General features: G+C 32.0%; 1 protein-coding gene across 1 annotated transcript; it reads left to right on the forward strand.

Moving 5' to 3' along the window:
• The first annotated feature begins 3974 nt into the window (after positions 1-3974).
• LOC133293256 (linoleate 13S-lipoxygenase 2-1, chloroplastic-like) lies at positions 3975-12036 on the forward strand. The gene is made up of 9 exons (XM_061491795.1): positions 3975-4179; positions 5517-5785; positions 6263-6503; positions 8003-8326; positions 10099-10184; positions 10286-10396; positions 10472-10773; positions 10910-11176; positions 11277-12036. Exons 1-9 carry the CDS (start codon positions 3990-3992, stop codon positions 12034-12036), a joined length of 2550 nt encoding a protein of 849 aa, XP_061347779.1. The 5' UTR covers positions 3975-3989.
• Positions 12037-16682: the final 4646 nt, after the last annotated feature.

Below are 16682 nucleotides of genomic sequence, written 5' to 3' on the forward strand. Positions count from 1 at the left end.
GTAAAGAGCCGCTCCTTGTCCGTGCCTCTTTGCACCGGCGATCACTCTCCGTCCTCGTCAGCGCTCGGGATGTTACAATTATTTTCATAAGCTGTTACTCTGCTCATTTAGAAAGCCACCATAACCACTAAACACGCCTCCCCACCATCGTTGCATTGCGCATGGGAAGCTCCCCAAGGACCTTTTTGACTAAGAGCACCCTAGATCAATATATACCCAGTTCTCTTGATCACCGGACAGCTCACTTTTTTCCTGAAAATTTTGTATTAACCTATAACATTGATGAAAAATATCCATGTAGTACTCTCCTTTCTTGACAGATAATAAAATCTACGGAATATTCTTAAAAGTGCAAAATTTCTCTTAAAATGTGATTTTCCGCTTAAGTACTATTTCGTTATTCTTCGAGGAGTATTATTTATCAAATAATTTTACTCTTTGTTAATATAGCTGCATCTGAATTAGATATAATTTTTATTTTAAATAAGACAATATGAATAATCAGTCACATGTTGCAATTAAGGAATGAGTACACAGCATTTTTCTAAAATAAATCTCTGTCCAATCAACATCTTTTGCTAAGCTACATAATTTCCTCTTCTGAAAATGTTTAGCTTTCCAAATAAGAAGTGGTTGGTGAGCACAAACCATATCCGATTATTCATTTCCTCCTATGAGAAAGTGTGTTGATCATGAGCACAAACCATATCCGATTATTCATTTCCGACAATGGGAAAGTGCATTCATATAGATCTTCTCCATATGCTATTTTTTCTCCATTTACCTGCAACCTATTGCCGGTTCCATTTTGTTTAGTTGAACAGTTCAACTATTTGAATTACAACGATAAGGAGCCCACTTTCTCTATAGTTCTCGAGAGCTGGCTTATATTCATTTCAGGGGTGGGACCAATAAAGTACCCCACGCACAAATTTGAAAAAAATGTGTGTTGGACACTGAGACGCTTCGATATGTTTCCATACACATTTGATACGCGGTCAATTCTCCGATACGTTTCGACACGCAGTCATCTTTTTTCGACACGCGATTAACGTTCCGACACGTTTTTTTTTAGGTCTAAATCATTTTGTTTTTGTATCCAATTTTATTTTATTAACTAAACATAAAAAAATAATTTATAAATTAATTTTTTCTGTTGTGAACTTTGACATGAAAAATTAACAAGGTACGAAAAATTATTTTTGTTTATATTTATGTTATAAAATTTGAATATTTGATTGTTTATATGACTTATTATGGACTGTTATATATATTAAATATAAATTAGATTATATGTCTTAAAAATATTATTTAATATTAAAACGTATCCTAACGTGTCGAAATATGATATTTTTTAAAATTAACGTGTCGACGTGTCGTATCGTGTCGTGTCCCGTGTTCCGATTAGTGTCGGTGCATAATAGAATTGACTATAGAAAATTTGAAAAAAGATACACCCACATGTGTGGGTGGTAATTTTATTTGAACTTATCAAACCTGCAAGCTGTTGGGGGTTCCAAAATTTGTTTAGTTTGAATAGTTCATCTACTAGAATTTCAACAATTAGGACCCCACCTTCTTCAAGAGCCAGCTTGCATGCAAGAGTCGGACTATTGTTGAGGAATTGATTTGTAAGTGACTGAAGTGTCTCATTCGTTAATGGATTGAGTATTGTATAAGTGGAAAAACCTATATACCTAATATCATAAGATTTTGAATTTAGTTATGGTATCTAAATTTATTTAGGGAAAAATTCATCAATGCCCATGTGATTTGTTTCAGAATTATCTATGCTCATGTGATTTTTTTTTATCACATATGTCTCTGTGCTTTGTAAAAAATAAAAAATCACAGGGAGATATGCAATAAAAAACATACCTTTAGCAAACCACAGGGACATATGTGATAAAAAAAACCACAAAAACATAATTGATTTTGACATAAACCACAAAGACATTGATAAATTTTTTTCATTTATTTAATATCGTTATTCACTTAGCACATAATAGCAATCTCTTTCCGTCACGAACTATTCGTGTCAGCAGCCCAACAACTACAAAATTTGAAAAAGATACACCAACAAATTATTTCATTAGAAGCATAATTTTGACCTTTCAAAAAAGTTGTACTGGATTAAATTGTAATTAAATGGCTTGCGTGATAGTATATAAGAAATGCATGAGTGTAAATTTATACAACTGCAAAAGAAAAAGGACACTTTTCTTTAGTAAATTAAGAGAAAGAACACATACTTTTAAAGTCAAATTAATTTTTTTTTTTTATAGAATTACATGTACAGTTATTTTCTTAACAAAAAATTCGGTTTTGGTCTCCTCATGCTACACGCAGCGCCGGCAGTACTATTTCTGGGAAAATCTCAAATGTAAGTACATATAGACACGAGTCATTCAGTAAGAAGAACGTTCTTCTTAAGTAACTTCAAGTAAATCTTTAGATTTTTTTGAATTTAAATTTATTTAATATCATTATTCACTTAGCTCATAAATCGAAAAGAGAGTATCAAGTTCGGTAATCTTATAGTATTAACAAAATTTCTCATAAATAATTGTCTCTTTCAACCATAAGCTTCTTTTGTGAAAATTATTTTTTTACATATGTAGTAAGTACATTTGTCATTTAACAAGTGACATTTGGAGAAAAAAATATTTTTCTTTCCTTTCCATACAAGCATAACAGTCATCCTTTATTTTTTATTGAATAGATGTACTAAGTGAATGGTATAACAGTAGTACCATAGATATTTCTCCTCATGTGGACCCGCCCAACAATTACAAAATTTGAAAAAGATACACCGATAAATTATTTCATTAGGTGACCTTTCAAAAAAGTTGTACTGGATTAAATTGTAATTAAATGGCTTACGTGATTTTATACGAGAAATGCATGAGTGTAAATTTATACAAGTGCAAAAGAGAAAGGACACTTTCTTTAGTAAATTAAGATAAAGAACACATAATTTTAAAGTCAAATTATTTTTTTTATTTTTATAAAAGTACATGTAAAATTATTTTCTTAACAAAAAATTCGGTTTTGGTCTCCTCGTACAACACGCAGTGACGGTCTTATTTCTGGGAAAATCTCATATGTAAGTACACATAACCTTGACAAGTAAGAAGAACGTTCTCCGAAGTAACTTCAAATATACGTTTCGTAGAGGATAAAATATTTTTTTACCAAAAAATTATAATTACTAGAAATATAACGGGAAAATAAGTTTTCTAAAAAAGTTAAAAGAAAATTATTTGATAGACCGAAATATTAGAAAAATTGATTTAAGTTGTCTGAGTTTATGTTTGGTTAAAGAAAAAATTAGAAAAAAAGGAGAAATTACGAAAATAACCCTTGACTAAATAATATTGCACAGTACATAATATAGGGTTAAAAAAAGGGTCATTTTCGTTATCTAATACCACTTTCGAAGTGGTATTCTTACACAGTGTTTTTTATCACAATTTTCAAAGAAAGGAAAAATAATGGACAAATCAGTTTATTGGGTGAATATTTTAAAAACTTGTACAAAACATGAACAACTTAAAATACCGTTATGAAATGCTTGGTATCTTAAAAAAAAAAAATTATAGACTTTTATCTTTCTTTGCGTTTAAGCATTATTGTTTGTCGTTGATAAAAGTATTAAAATGTTGAATGGCTCTCGTTCAAATGATTAGACCGCGGGATTGATCATTTTCCAATATAGACTATAAAGAGACCCATACGGTAACATAAATATTATACAGTGGCACAAAGGATATCCGAAGACATTAGCAGAAATTAAGAACATCACGATGCTGACTAATCCACATATTCACCAATCGTTTATCATCAAAAGCGCATCTTTCCCCTTATATATACATAGGAACGATACTCATGATTGCCACAGCATTGGTTTGTTCTTGAACCAGTGTAAACTCTCTATCCCAAATACTCAGGGACAGAAAAAGGTTAACATAAGCAGTGTGTCTCGGTGCATGAAAGCTGTGATGGCAGGAAGCAGTGACGACACCAACACCAAAAGTAAGAAAGTTAAGGCCTTTGTGACGGTGAAGCAAAGTAGTGAGGGACTCCTAACGAGTCTTGTTACTAGAGGTGTTGATGGGATCAAAGAATTGGTTGGAAAAACACTTGCTTTGGAGCTTGTTAGCGACGAGCTTGATCCAAGTAAGTTTGATTTCTTTGCTTCGTTGTTCTCATGATCCCTTGTCATGTTACTGTGAATCCCTCACCCTTGTTCCCCAATTGGGCCATCATAGCACTAGAAATTTACTAAAGGTAATTTATAATTAAAACGATTATTGGCCTAAAATAACTTGATATAAATATGCACTAAATTGTTAAGATTGAATTGTGTTCATGCCGAAGATTTGGTTTTGAGTAGAATTTAATTGATATAAAATTAAATTAATATTATCCAACTATTTTTTTTTCAAAACTTAAAATTGTAATATCAAAATACAATTAAATTTATAAAAAAAATAAAAAAATAGTGCTTAAAATGTGTTTTAATAATAGGAATATAGTTTATCATATTATATGAGATAATTTTATCTCGTGTACATATAAAAAAAATGGATGAGATTCACTAAGGAGAAAAGAAAGAAAGAAAACAAGTGAATTACACCCACTTTTTTGTGTGCGTAAGACAAAATTATCTCATACAATATGAAAAATTATATTTCCTTTAATAATATATATGTGTGTGTGTTTGTGTTTACGTTTCTCTATTAAAAATTAATATATATAGTAAAGTATATACTTCTATATTTTGTAAAATTAATTCTCTTTGATAATAACTTTTTTAAAACAATTTAAGATTTAAAGGTTAAAATATAAATATATAAGTCAATATTTATAAATTTGTTCTAATATATCGCATGATTTCTTCAACTATGAATTTTTATAATGTTTTACCTCAATCGTAATTATATTTTGATTTTTTTTTAACATCATTTTCACATTTTTAGGGAAGTTTTTGACATATCACTTCATCACAAGGCTTTTTTGAGCTCTAACAGGGTATACCAATAAAATAAACCTTGTCTATCAGTAGAAATTTGCTTTGATTCGAACCTTGTTTAAGTAAAGTGAAATGTCAATCACTTCTTTGGGTGTTAGTTATAATATAATTTTAAACATATGTTATGTAATTAACAACAAATAAATGACAACTAGTTACCATAATTAGAAAATACCACCGCAAAGAAATGGTAGCTCAATTAGTGCATAGGAGCTGAGCAGGTGAGTGTGAGAACATGTATTCGATCTTCCTTAGTATCAATTTTGGGAAGGGTTTGAAGGACTAAATTGCAAATATATGATAGAGTGCTAGGGATAAAAACTTTTATGCTCACATTTGTATTAAAACTAAATCAGTAATCATTGAATAATTCTACAAGTTTTTTTTAATATATATCTCTTGGTAAAAATCTTAAAATTTCCACTTTTATTTTATTTTATTCTTGTGTTCTTTTTCCCCGTACCTTTGTTTCCTATGAAAGAAACAAAGTCAGAGAGAAATACAATAAAAGGAAATGTACATAAGACACAGAGCAAAGAGAATGAGGAGCTGTATGAGACCACATTTGAGATACCAGCAGACTTCGAGAGTGTGGGTGCTGTTTTAGTTGAGAATGAGCACCACGAGGAGGTGTTTCTAAAGAGTATAGTCCTTGATGGCTTCGCTGATGGTCCTGTGCACCTTACTTGTGATTCATGGATTCAGCCCAAGCATGATTGTCCTATAAAGAGAGTCTTCTTTACTAATAAGGTCTGAATCATAATATCCCATTTGAAGTTACTTTTTTTTTTTTTTGGTAATTTAATTAATTTACCTATTCATTTCAAAACCATTTGACATTTTGCACAATGATTAAGAAAGTTATTAAATATCTTTAATTTTAGAAAAATATATATGTTTCTCGCAATGATATAGCTTTTTTTTTTCCATGCACTATGTCTTTTTCTTTCTTTATATGTACAGGAAAATGATAAAAATTTCAATATCAACGGCAAAATTCTGCAACCAAAGATTACAATAATAGAGAAAACATTTTTTTATTCTTTTAACAATGAATCATTTTCTTTTGATTTCTTCACATTCTTCACCTCCAAAGTAAATAATATCCTTCGTTGTACTTGTTTGTCTCTTTCACATCGACAAATTTTGTATGAGTTTATTCATTTTGTTTTTATAATCATTGACTGGATAGTGTTCTTGTGGTTAACTAACCTATGCATGGAACAGTCGTACTTGCCATCACAAACACCAAGTGGAATAAGAAGGCTGAGAGAAGAAGAGCTGGTCCTGCTGAGAGGGAATGGAGAAGGAGAGCGCAAGAGCTCTGACAGAATATATGACTATGATATGTACAACGATCTTGGGGATCCTGATTCCAATATTGACCTCAAAAGACCTGTTCTTGGTGGCACCAAACATCATCCATATCCAAGACGGTGTCGTACTGGTCGAAAGCACTCTGAAACAGGTCATTGGTTCATATGACTATTTTTAGTTGTTTTACGATAATTGGACTGCCTACGTGGCGTTGACGTGGCATGAGTCCCGTCAGTATTAGTGACATGTTTGACAACATTAATTTGAAAATTTTTATCAAATCAACTTTAACTGAGTAATTCTTTTTTCCAAAAATTTTAAAATGATACTTTTCCCACTATTTTTAGTTGTCCATAATATGTAAATTTAATTTATCATATATAATAACATTGATTGTAGTTCAGCATGTACACTCTCAGCAGTATAACTTTGTAGACGTAGTAGTTTTTCCAAAAAAAAAGAAACATCTACAAATTGGTATACTGCTAGTGTACACACTGAACTACAACCAATGTTATATTATATATGATAATATTTAATATAAAAAATGGGTGTTGCTTTTCTTCTATTATTGGAGAAAATATCATTTTTTTGCAAACTCAAATTTCAAACGGGACCTACCACTTCAGAAACTTAAAAAATAAAAATAAACTCAACACAAACTTTCATGAGTCTATCGCAGAAGAGTTCAATTTTCCCGTGACATATGAATTGATTTCCCCATAAAAAATATATCAAATAGGTTTGTGTTCGATTTAAGTTTGTAGTGCTTCTAAGCTAATAATAGAAATAGGTTGGTTGTTAGAGATTTGGGTAATTTATAGGAAATCGTAAGTTCCAACTTGTAAAACCAAAGTAGAATCTATTAATGGATAAAGATCAGAGTAAAAAACATCGATGTGTTTTCAATTTGTTTAACACTATAAAATTAAATGAATGATTGAAAATAAAGGACTACATATTAGAAAAATTATGATATAATTATTTATATTCATTGAATTTTTTTATAATTTTTTTGTGCTTCAAGATACAAAATAACTCTTTTTCCTTAAAAAAATTATCAGTTTTCAACTAAGATGAGATTTGTTCTATTGGAAAGGGATCGTATTTAAAGTAGGATCTAGTGATAGGCAATATCTATTGAGGAGAAGACCGCGAGAGTGATATATCACTAATGCACTGTGCAAGATCCTTGAATTAAGCGAAAGGAGTTGGGGGTGGGGGTGTGCAAATTGATAATGAGAGTCTAGGATTCAAAAGTGTATACCAATAATGTGTAACCCTATATTTATGGATAATGAGAGGCTAGGATTCAGAAGTGTATACCAATAATGTGTAACCCTATATTTATGGATAGCAGTTTTTAATAGTGTTTAAGTAGGACACGACTTCTACATCGGATAAACCTTATTATATGGTGATTCATATTTTGAATCGGGGGTCGCATTGGCCCTAACTTTCTAGAGCCAGTAGGACCCGTAATATGGATCAAGAGTAAAATTTTATTTCAAACTTATTAATTAGTAGTTTTAATCAATTGCTATTTTTACTTTTTTTTTAGTATTATTTATGGTGGAATAGATTTAAAGTTTTGAACAAATAAGTTTACAATTTTCTTTTTATTTTATTTTATTTTATTTTGTTATACAGACCCATCATCTGAAACGAGAAGTTCCAGCTTTTATGTTCCACGTGACGAGACTTTTGCTGAGATAAAGCAGACACAGTTTACAACGACCACAGTGTCCTCAGGACTTAGTGCAATTTTAGAATCATTAGATGCAATTCTCAGTGACCAAAATCTTGGATTTGTAAGCTTCGAAGACATAGACACGCTCTACAAAGAAGGATTTCATTTGCCACCTCTTAAAGCCTCTGGGTTAACATTGCTCCAAAGAATCATTCCCAAGTTGATCAAGGCTGCTAATGATAGCCAGAACCTTTTGCGCTTTGATACCCCTGAAGCGGTTAAAAGTAAGTACATTCATAACTGTATGAAAAGTGCTTATGTTTAAATTTGATACTACCCGAACTGCTTATTGCATTACTTGCTTTATAACTTATCTGAGTCAAATAAACTCTACAAGGCACTGACCTGGGTCGGTTAATGACTTGGTTGTGTAATCAGTAATATGTCAATAAGTCATTGGCTGAATTAGTGAGTTGCTGATTGAACCAGTTAATTTGAATTTATATAAATATATGTAATAAATATATAAATATAAATAATTTGATAACTAATAAAGTAATATTATTATTTTTCCCTTAGGTTCTAGGTTCGAATCCTAAATTGTGTACAAAGTTCTCATCTAAATGCACACTACCAATAACAAATAATTGCATGTTGAGAAAAAATAATTATTTTTTGGGCCTATAAATCTTAAAATTAGTAATGTCAATGACTATAAATCTTAAAATTAGGAAATTATGTTAAGGCTTAACATTTGTTTTTAATCTGTTAAAACCCTTCTCACACTATAGTAGTCATTTGGACATAAAATATCGACAACACCAAAGCCACTATGGGGCTAACATTTGATTTTAAAGAGTTCAGTTGGTGGACATGATATGATAAAGACAAATTCGATAAGAGAATGAAATAAAAATAAGAAAGAATATACTTATGAAAAGCTCATATATCCTATTTCATATTTGATTCACAATAGATAAGCAGTCTAATAGAATACTTTTATCATATTCGGTACTTGAGGCGAATCAAATAATTTAATATGTATATTTAATCAAAATTATCCTTTTATAACATAATTTCATATATTTTTAAAATTATTTTTTCTTTTAACTTATTTATACAACCGTTCTTATTTTAAGTTACTCAAAAAATTCTAGAAGTCATAATTTTAAATAAAACATATTAATTAAAATATATAAATTATCTTACAAAAATAATACGCAGATACTGGTGCAATGTTCCCCAACTTGCGAGGATAAATTTATCATAAATTTTCAGAATCGAACTCATGACCTTCTTATCACAAGGAGCAACCTTACCATTGCTTCAAGGCTCACCCTCAAATTAACTTACGAAAACATCTAAAATTATATATATCTTCCCCAAATAAATTTTTAAAAATAAGTCTTAACTAATTGTCAACGTTAGTGGTTAATGTTTTGTGTTTGTGGGTGGGGGTGGCTACCTCGTGATAGTGGTGGGTGGTGGTCGACTAGTGGCGGAGTGACCTTGGTTAGTGTTGACTTTTACATTTCTAATGAAGTTCCTAAGAGAAGAGCATAGAGTTACATTTGGAGTAAGATACGCGTGATATTTATTTTCTTATCCTAGCCAATTGTAACCTAAGTCCTCACTTAGATAGCTTGGTATGTTGCGGATAGGGATAAAATGAGCCAAAAAGAGATAAGTTTATCATATCACGTTAGCTCACTAAACAATGGACAAAGGAGGATATGATAGTGTAGTCTATCATATCTTGTTCTTTCTATCGTGACCACCGCGCCCTATGGAATATGGGTAAAAAGGGTGAGTTCCTAATGACTTAAGTTATAGAAATTCTAATATCTTTTGAATGATGAACTTTAAGATGTAATATGGAAACTCTAGAATTGTTTTATATATATGACGGAAGGGGAATCAAAGATTGTATCTGTCACCTTTAGAGGGAACTCGGGTTACTATAGTGAGCCAAAGTTCAAGTGGTTGACCCTAAATCTAGAAGATACTAGACAATGCAAATTCTTTATGAATGATTATGATTTTTTTGGTATTGCAGGGGACAAATTCTTTTGGTTATCAGATGAGGAATTTGCTAGGGAGACTTTGGCAGGTGTCAACCCGTACAGCATCCAATTGGTCAAGGTAAGAGTTGCTACAAATATTTTGTTTACTACTTTAACAATGTCATCTATCAACGCTCAAGAAACATTCAATGTTTTCTTCTTGGTATATTCATTATGTAGGAATGGCCTTTGAGAAGTAATCTAGAACCCCAAATATATGGTCCACCAGAATCAGCTTTCATCAGAGAAGTCATCCAGCCGCAGATAATTGGTTACGACACAGTTGAGGAGGTACCAAAGCATCAATGACAATACCAAATTTAGAACGAATTTTGCTTAAAAATTGCTTAATTTGAATACATGCAGGCCATTAAAGAGAAGAAGTTGTTCATGTTAGACTACCATGATTTGTTCCTACCATATGTAAGCAAAGTGAGAGAGATTAAGGGAACCACACTATATGGATCACGGACACTATTCTTCCTAACCACACAAGGCATATTGAAGCCAATAGCTATTGAGCTCACTAGACCAGCTATGGATGGCAAACCCCAGTGGAAGCAAGTCTTCACCCCTGCTTCTCATTCAACCAATCTCTGGCTTTGGAGGCTTGCTAAAGCTCATGTTCTCTCCCATGATTCTGGTTATCATGAACTTGTAAGCCATTGGTGAGTACAATCATATTATCATTCATTCTCTTCCGTATATTCAACATCTTATGTTTCCACCAATTAGATTGTACGACAAGTTTAGTTAGTCTTAAGTGATGCTAACTTAGTACTTGTAAACCGTCCATTTTTATAGGTTAAGAACTCACTGTGCTGCAGAACCCTTCGTTATTGCAACAAACAGGAACCTTAGCATCATGCATCCAATCTATAGATTATTGAATCCACATTTGAGATATACTATGGAAATCAACTCTCTGGCACGTCAAGTGCTTATAAGTGCAAATGGGGTCATTGAAATCTCATTCTCTACTAATAAGTACTCAATGGAATTAAGCTCCGTGGCATATGATAAGCTATGGCAGTTTGATTTACAGGCACTTCCCAATGATCTTATTCACAGGTATGATTTACAGAGATGCTTTCGGATTTGTTTTTGTTTTTCTTCTTTTCCATAGCCTCATTAAGCATTCATTTGCTGGTATTAATTGCTATTCTTTCAGAGGAATGGCTGTGGCAGATCCTAATGCACCACATGGCCTAAAGCTATCAATTGAAGACTACCCTTTTGCCAATGATGGTCTCCTTATATGGGATGCCATCAATCAGTGGGTCACAGAGTATGTCAATCATTACTATCCAAGCCCACACATCATAGAGTCTGACCAAGAGCTCCAAGCATGGTGGACAGATATTCGAACAGTGGGTCATGGAGACAAATCTGAAGAACCATGGTGGCCAAATCTAAAAACACCAAAAGACCTTATTGATATCATCACCACTATAGCCTGGGTAGCATCTGCTCATCATGCAGCTACGAACTTTGCGCAATATACTTACGGAGGCTATTTCCCTAATCGACCCTCAATTGCTAGAAACAAAATTCCCACAGAAGACCCTTCTAAGGAAGAATGGGAAAATTTTCTGAACAAACCTGAGCAAACCCTTTTGGAATGTTTCCCATCACAAATCCAGGCAACTTTAGTGATGGTAATTTTGAACTTATTATCAACTCATTCACCAGATGAAGAGTACATTGGGCAGCACATTGAACCATCATGGGCTGAGAATCAAACTATAAAGGCAGCTTTCGAAAGGTTTAGTAGGAGACTGAAGGAGATTGAAGGTATAATAGACTCAAGGAATGCAAACAGTAATTTGAAAAATAGACATGGAGCTGGGGTAGTGCCTTATGAACTAATGAAACCATTTTCAGGGCCTGGAGTCACTGGAAAGGGAGTTCCATATAGCATATCCATTTAAAAATAGCTATTTGAAGCCAAAATTTCTTTAATAATTTGTTTCTAGTGCAATATAGCAGGGTCTTCACTTAAAAGCATATTGATATAAAACTTTTTATTTCCCGTAGTTCCAGCTGTATCAATTTGTTCTTCATTTAGTAGGGAATAAACATATTTTCTTTCCAAAAGAAGTTCTTTTCACCTAACCTCATGAAGATATTCTCTCTCTTTTTTTGTCGTTTTTATCAGGGTTGATTAATAATACATTGTAATAGTTAAGTTCAATGTTTACTAAATTAATTAGACTCACCTTTCCTTTCATTTTTCAATTAACCAAAGGGCATTCTAGAAATCCCTCTTATTCAATGATTTTGAATGGTATAATTCGAAATAATGAGATTACTTTCAATTTCCTTTGGAGGAATGGTAATTTTAATTCCCGACAACTTGCAAAGATCAATGATTGTCTCTACAAACTAACACTCGACTTTTTAGCGTGCTTTGTCCTCACTCACACATTTCTTGGCAAAACTTCCTAAGAGATCACTCATCTCATAATTGTTCCAAGTCAAGCAAGCTTAACTATGAAGTTCTTTCGTTCCGAGCTATCGAAAAGTAGATGCGTCTTATTAGTATGGGTAGTATCAATTAATTCTTATAAGATATCCCCAACTATACCATCCCATACCAACACAATCTTTGGAATCTCTCTCTTTCAGGTATTGATTTAATTCATTCATGTACCCCTCAACTAAAAGATTTAGCATGAGCTGCTCATTGTCCGTGTCTCTTTTACACCGACGATCATTCTCTACCTTTACCAGCCCTTGGAATGTTACAGTAATATTTTTCAATATATATAGAGAAGTGTGATCATGTGCTATTTGTGATTTTTATGGATTATTTAGTTACTTATCCCCTATGCGATTAGTTGTCCTACTTGGGTTAGGATAAATACCACACAAATCCCCCAAGCAACAAACTAATGCTCCAAGCAGTTAACACCCCTATGCATTATTATTAAATTCAGCCTGATTATTATCACGGTCGAAGTACTGGGTCACTGGTTCAACCAATGGAACGCTGGTTCAACCATATGACCCGGTAAGTATATGTAAATATACAATTTGTATTAAAAATACTCTAAATATACTCAAATACCTGTAAAAAAATAATATTAATTCCAAATATTTAAATATAAAATAATAAATTACATATCATTGTCGAACAAAAGATCAATCAAACATATAATACTTGTGATACTTGGAACGATACTTGGACTCACACATCCACTTTATTACTTGTAACACGTGCACTTGCGTACTTGTGTGATTGATATATATTTTTGATTGCGAAATTGCACAAGCAACCGCAGTCTAATGGGCAGGCAGAGTTGGGTAATTCTCCTCATAAGACATCAAAATGCAACCTAGCCTCTTTTTAGAGGCGTAAGAACCCGCACTGTTAAATTAAGAATTTAATTAATTAATTATGAGATTAATGAGATAATTCCATAATTGACCCTAATAATATGAGAATGCTTAAATAATTATGGTAAGTGATTAATAATGTTGAAAGTCGTTTTTCTGACGAAAAGTGCAGATACCGGTTCTTCCTCTCGGTATAAATACGTACCGATGAAGTATCCCGGAAAATTATGAAAAGAGTGTATATATTACTAGGATAATATATAGGACTAATATAAAAAGTTTGGAGTCAAAATAAAGAGAACTGGCGTCAGAACTGATACTGACTATGTAAAAGCGCATACCAGAAAAGTTCTGCAAAAAATAAAATAAAAATATAAAAAATCTTAGAAAAATGACTAGGTTTAGAATCTTAAGTTTGAGATTAAAATATTAAGTGTAGCTATTAATGCTAATTTGAAAAAATATACACCCACATGTGGGTTCCGTTTTGGGTGCGTAATTTTATTTGGACTTATCAAACCTGCAACCTGTTGGGGGTTCCATAATTTGTTTAGTTTGAATAGTTCATCTACTAGAATTTCAACAATTAGGACCCCACCTTCTTCAAGAGCAAGCTTGCATGCAAGAGTCGGACTATTGTTGAGGAATTGATATATGAGTGACTGAAGTGTCTCATTGGTTAATATTGGATTGAGTGGGTACTGTATAAGTGGAAAAGCCTATATACCTAATATCATAAGGTTTTGAGTTTAGTTATGGTTTCTAAATTTATTTAACAGGGAAGGATCCGCTTACAAATTTTTTTTGAAATTTTTTACAAATTACACTATCTTCTCCCGGGAGAATATAGTGTAACCAGTGTTCTCTTGAGAGAAGATAATATAGTTTGTAAATAAAAAAGTTTATAAATATAACTTACCCCTTATTTAATATCGTTGTTCACTTAACACATGGATAGCAATCTCTCTCTGTCATGAGCTCCTAGTGTCCGCAGCCCAACAACTACAAAATTTGAAAAAGACACACCAACAAATTATTTCATTAGAAGCATAATTTGGACCTTTCAAAAAAGTTGTACCCGATTAAATTATAATTAAATGGCTTGCGTGAGAGTATATGAGAAATGCATGACTGTACATTTATACAAGTGCAAAAGAAAAAGGACACTTTTCTTTAGTAAATTAATAGTAAGAACACCTAATTTTAAAGTCGAATTAATTTTTTTTTATATAGAATTACATGTACAATTATTTTCTTAACAAAAAATTCGGTTTTGGTCTCCTCAATACACGCAGCGCCGACCCTATTTCTAGGAAAATCTCATATGTAAGTACACATGGACACGAGTGATTAAGGGGGGTTTTGGTAGGAGATTTTTTATAAGATGGCTGAGAAAATTGAAATGGATTTTCTAGTTGATCATGTTTGGTAGGAGGTTTTAAAAAATTTGTCCATTATTCGGATTATTTGCATAACAATATCAGTTTGTGTGTAAAATTGAAAGATTTTGCGATTTCAGAATACCATTACCAATCAAACCAAAAATTTGAAAAAAAGTAATTGACACAAATATCCCTTCTCAAAAAATGTGCCAAAAGAAAGTTGGAGAGAAAGAGAGTCTTCTTTGTATTTAGTCAAGGGTTAGTTTGGTAATTTCATCCTTTCATCCCATTTTCTTATCAATATTTTATCTTCAACCAAATATAGACTCAAAAAATTTAACCTAATTTTTTCAGTAATATTTTGGTCTATCAAATAACTGTTTTTTAACTTTTTTACCAAACTCATTTTGCTAGTAAATATATTTCCTTAATAAAAAAAAATTTCTACTCTGTCAAACACTCTGTAACAAGTAAGAAGAACGTTCGCCTAAGTAACTTCAATAAATCTTTAGACTTTTTTGAATTTAAACTTATTTAATGTTGTTATTCACTTAGTTCATAAATAGGAGAAAACTTTTGGGACAACAATTGTACCTACATTCTTACCATAAGGGGAAAGTTTTCAGGACTTAAAAGGGAAATATAAAAAATATAAAAAAAATAAAAAATAATAAGGGTTAAAATGAAAAAAAAAAATTCCCTTTTTAATAAAAGAGAGTACCAAATTCGGTACTCCCCGTATTGACAAAATTTCCCATAAATAGCTGTCTCTTCCGCCCATAAGCTCCCCGCTAGGCTTGGCAAAAATGAGCCAAACCATCGGGTTGGCTCGTAACTCGACTAAAATGAGCTGGGTTGGGTTAGGGAAAATGAGTTAGTAACTCGAGTCAGCCCGACTCGTTTTAGCTCGAAAAAAATCGAGCCAACCCACGGTCAAACGGGTTGGCTCTCGGGTTATGGTTTTTTTTTTAATATAAAAGTATAAAAATTAATGAAGGTAAAGTGGAAAGCTAGAACCTAAAATCCCAATTAAAAAGACCCAAACAAATATACCATGCAACTGCCAATAAGTCCAAAATCGTGCATTAAAGAACTTTTTTATAGTATGTGTGACGTGTGAATGTGGTGCCAACTGCCAATAAGTCCAAGTCCAAATGCAAAAGGAATTTTCTATGGTTTATATGTATAATGTCTTTGTATTGAATGAATTAATAATTTAGGGGAAAAAATTAGAAGTTATAGCATCAATGAATTTTATTTTATTTTTTCATTTTTTTCGAGCCAATCCGCAATCCAACCTTAACTTGACTCGAGTCGGGTTGGGTTGAAATTTCTAGCTCATTTATTTTTTGAGCCAACCCTAACCCAGCTCAACAACTATTAAATTTGAAAAAGATACACCGACAAATTATTTCATCAGGTGGATAATTTGGACCTTTCAAAAAAGTTGTACTGTATTAAATTGTAATTAAATGACTTGCGTGATAGTATATGACAAATGCATGTGTAAATTTTTACAAGTGCAAAAGAGAAAGGACACTTTTCTTTAGTAAATTAAAAGAAAGAACACATAATTTTAAAGTCAAATTATTATTTTATTTTTTATAAAATTACATGTAAAATTATTTTCTTAACAAAAAATTCGGTTTTGGTCTCCTCATGCAAGTAAGAAGAAGGTTCTCCTAAGCAACTTCAAATAAATTTTAGTCTTTATTTGCGTTTAAGCATTCTTGTTTGTCGTTGATAAAAATATTAAAATATTGAATGGCTCTCCTTCAAATGATTAGACCGCGGGATTGATCCCTACTGTCCAAATAAATATGAAAATTGACCGTACTGTCTTCTTTCTCAATATA

Source organism: Gastrolobium bilobum, unplaced genomic scaffold (genome assembly GCF_033153095.1).
Source record: "Gastrolobium bilobum isolate Gb01-03AN ecotype WA unplaced genomic scaffold, APGP_CSIRO_Gbil_v1 utg15716, whole genome shotgun sequence".
Lineage (NCBI taxonomy): Eukaryota > Viridiplantae > Streptophyta > Magnoliopsida > Fabales > Fabaceae > Gastrolobium > Gastrolobium bilobum.

Bases quoted from the DNA above. Each gene is read 5' to 3' on its own strand.
- LOC133293256 (XM_061491795.1), top strand. From the start codon at position 3,990: ATGAAAGCTGTGATGGCAGGAAGCAGTGACGACACCAACACCAAAAGT. The intron at 10,397-10,471 runs GTACCAAAGCAT...GAATACATGCAG, and splicing joins GTTACGACACAGTTGAGGAG to GCCATTAAAGAGAAGAAGTT. The intron at 10,774-10,909 runs GTGAGTACAATC...CCATTTTTATAG, and splicing joins CATGAACTTGTAAGCCATTG to GTTAAGAACTCACTGTGCTG.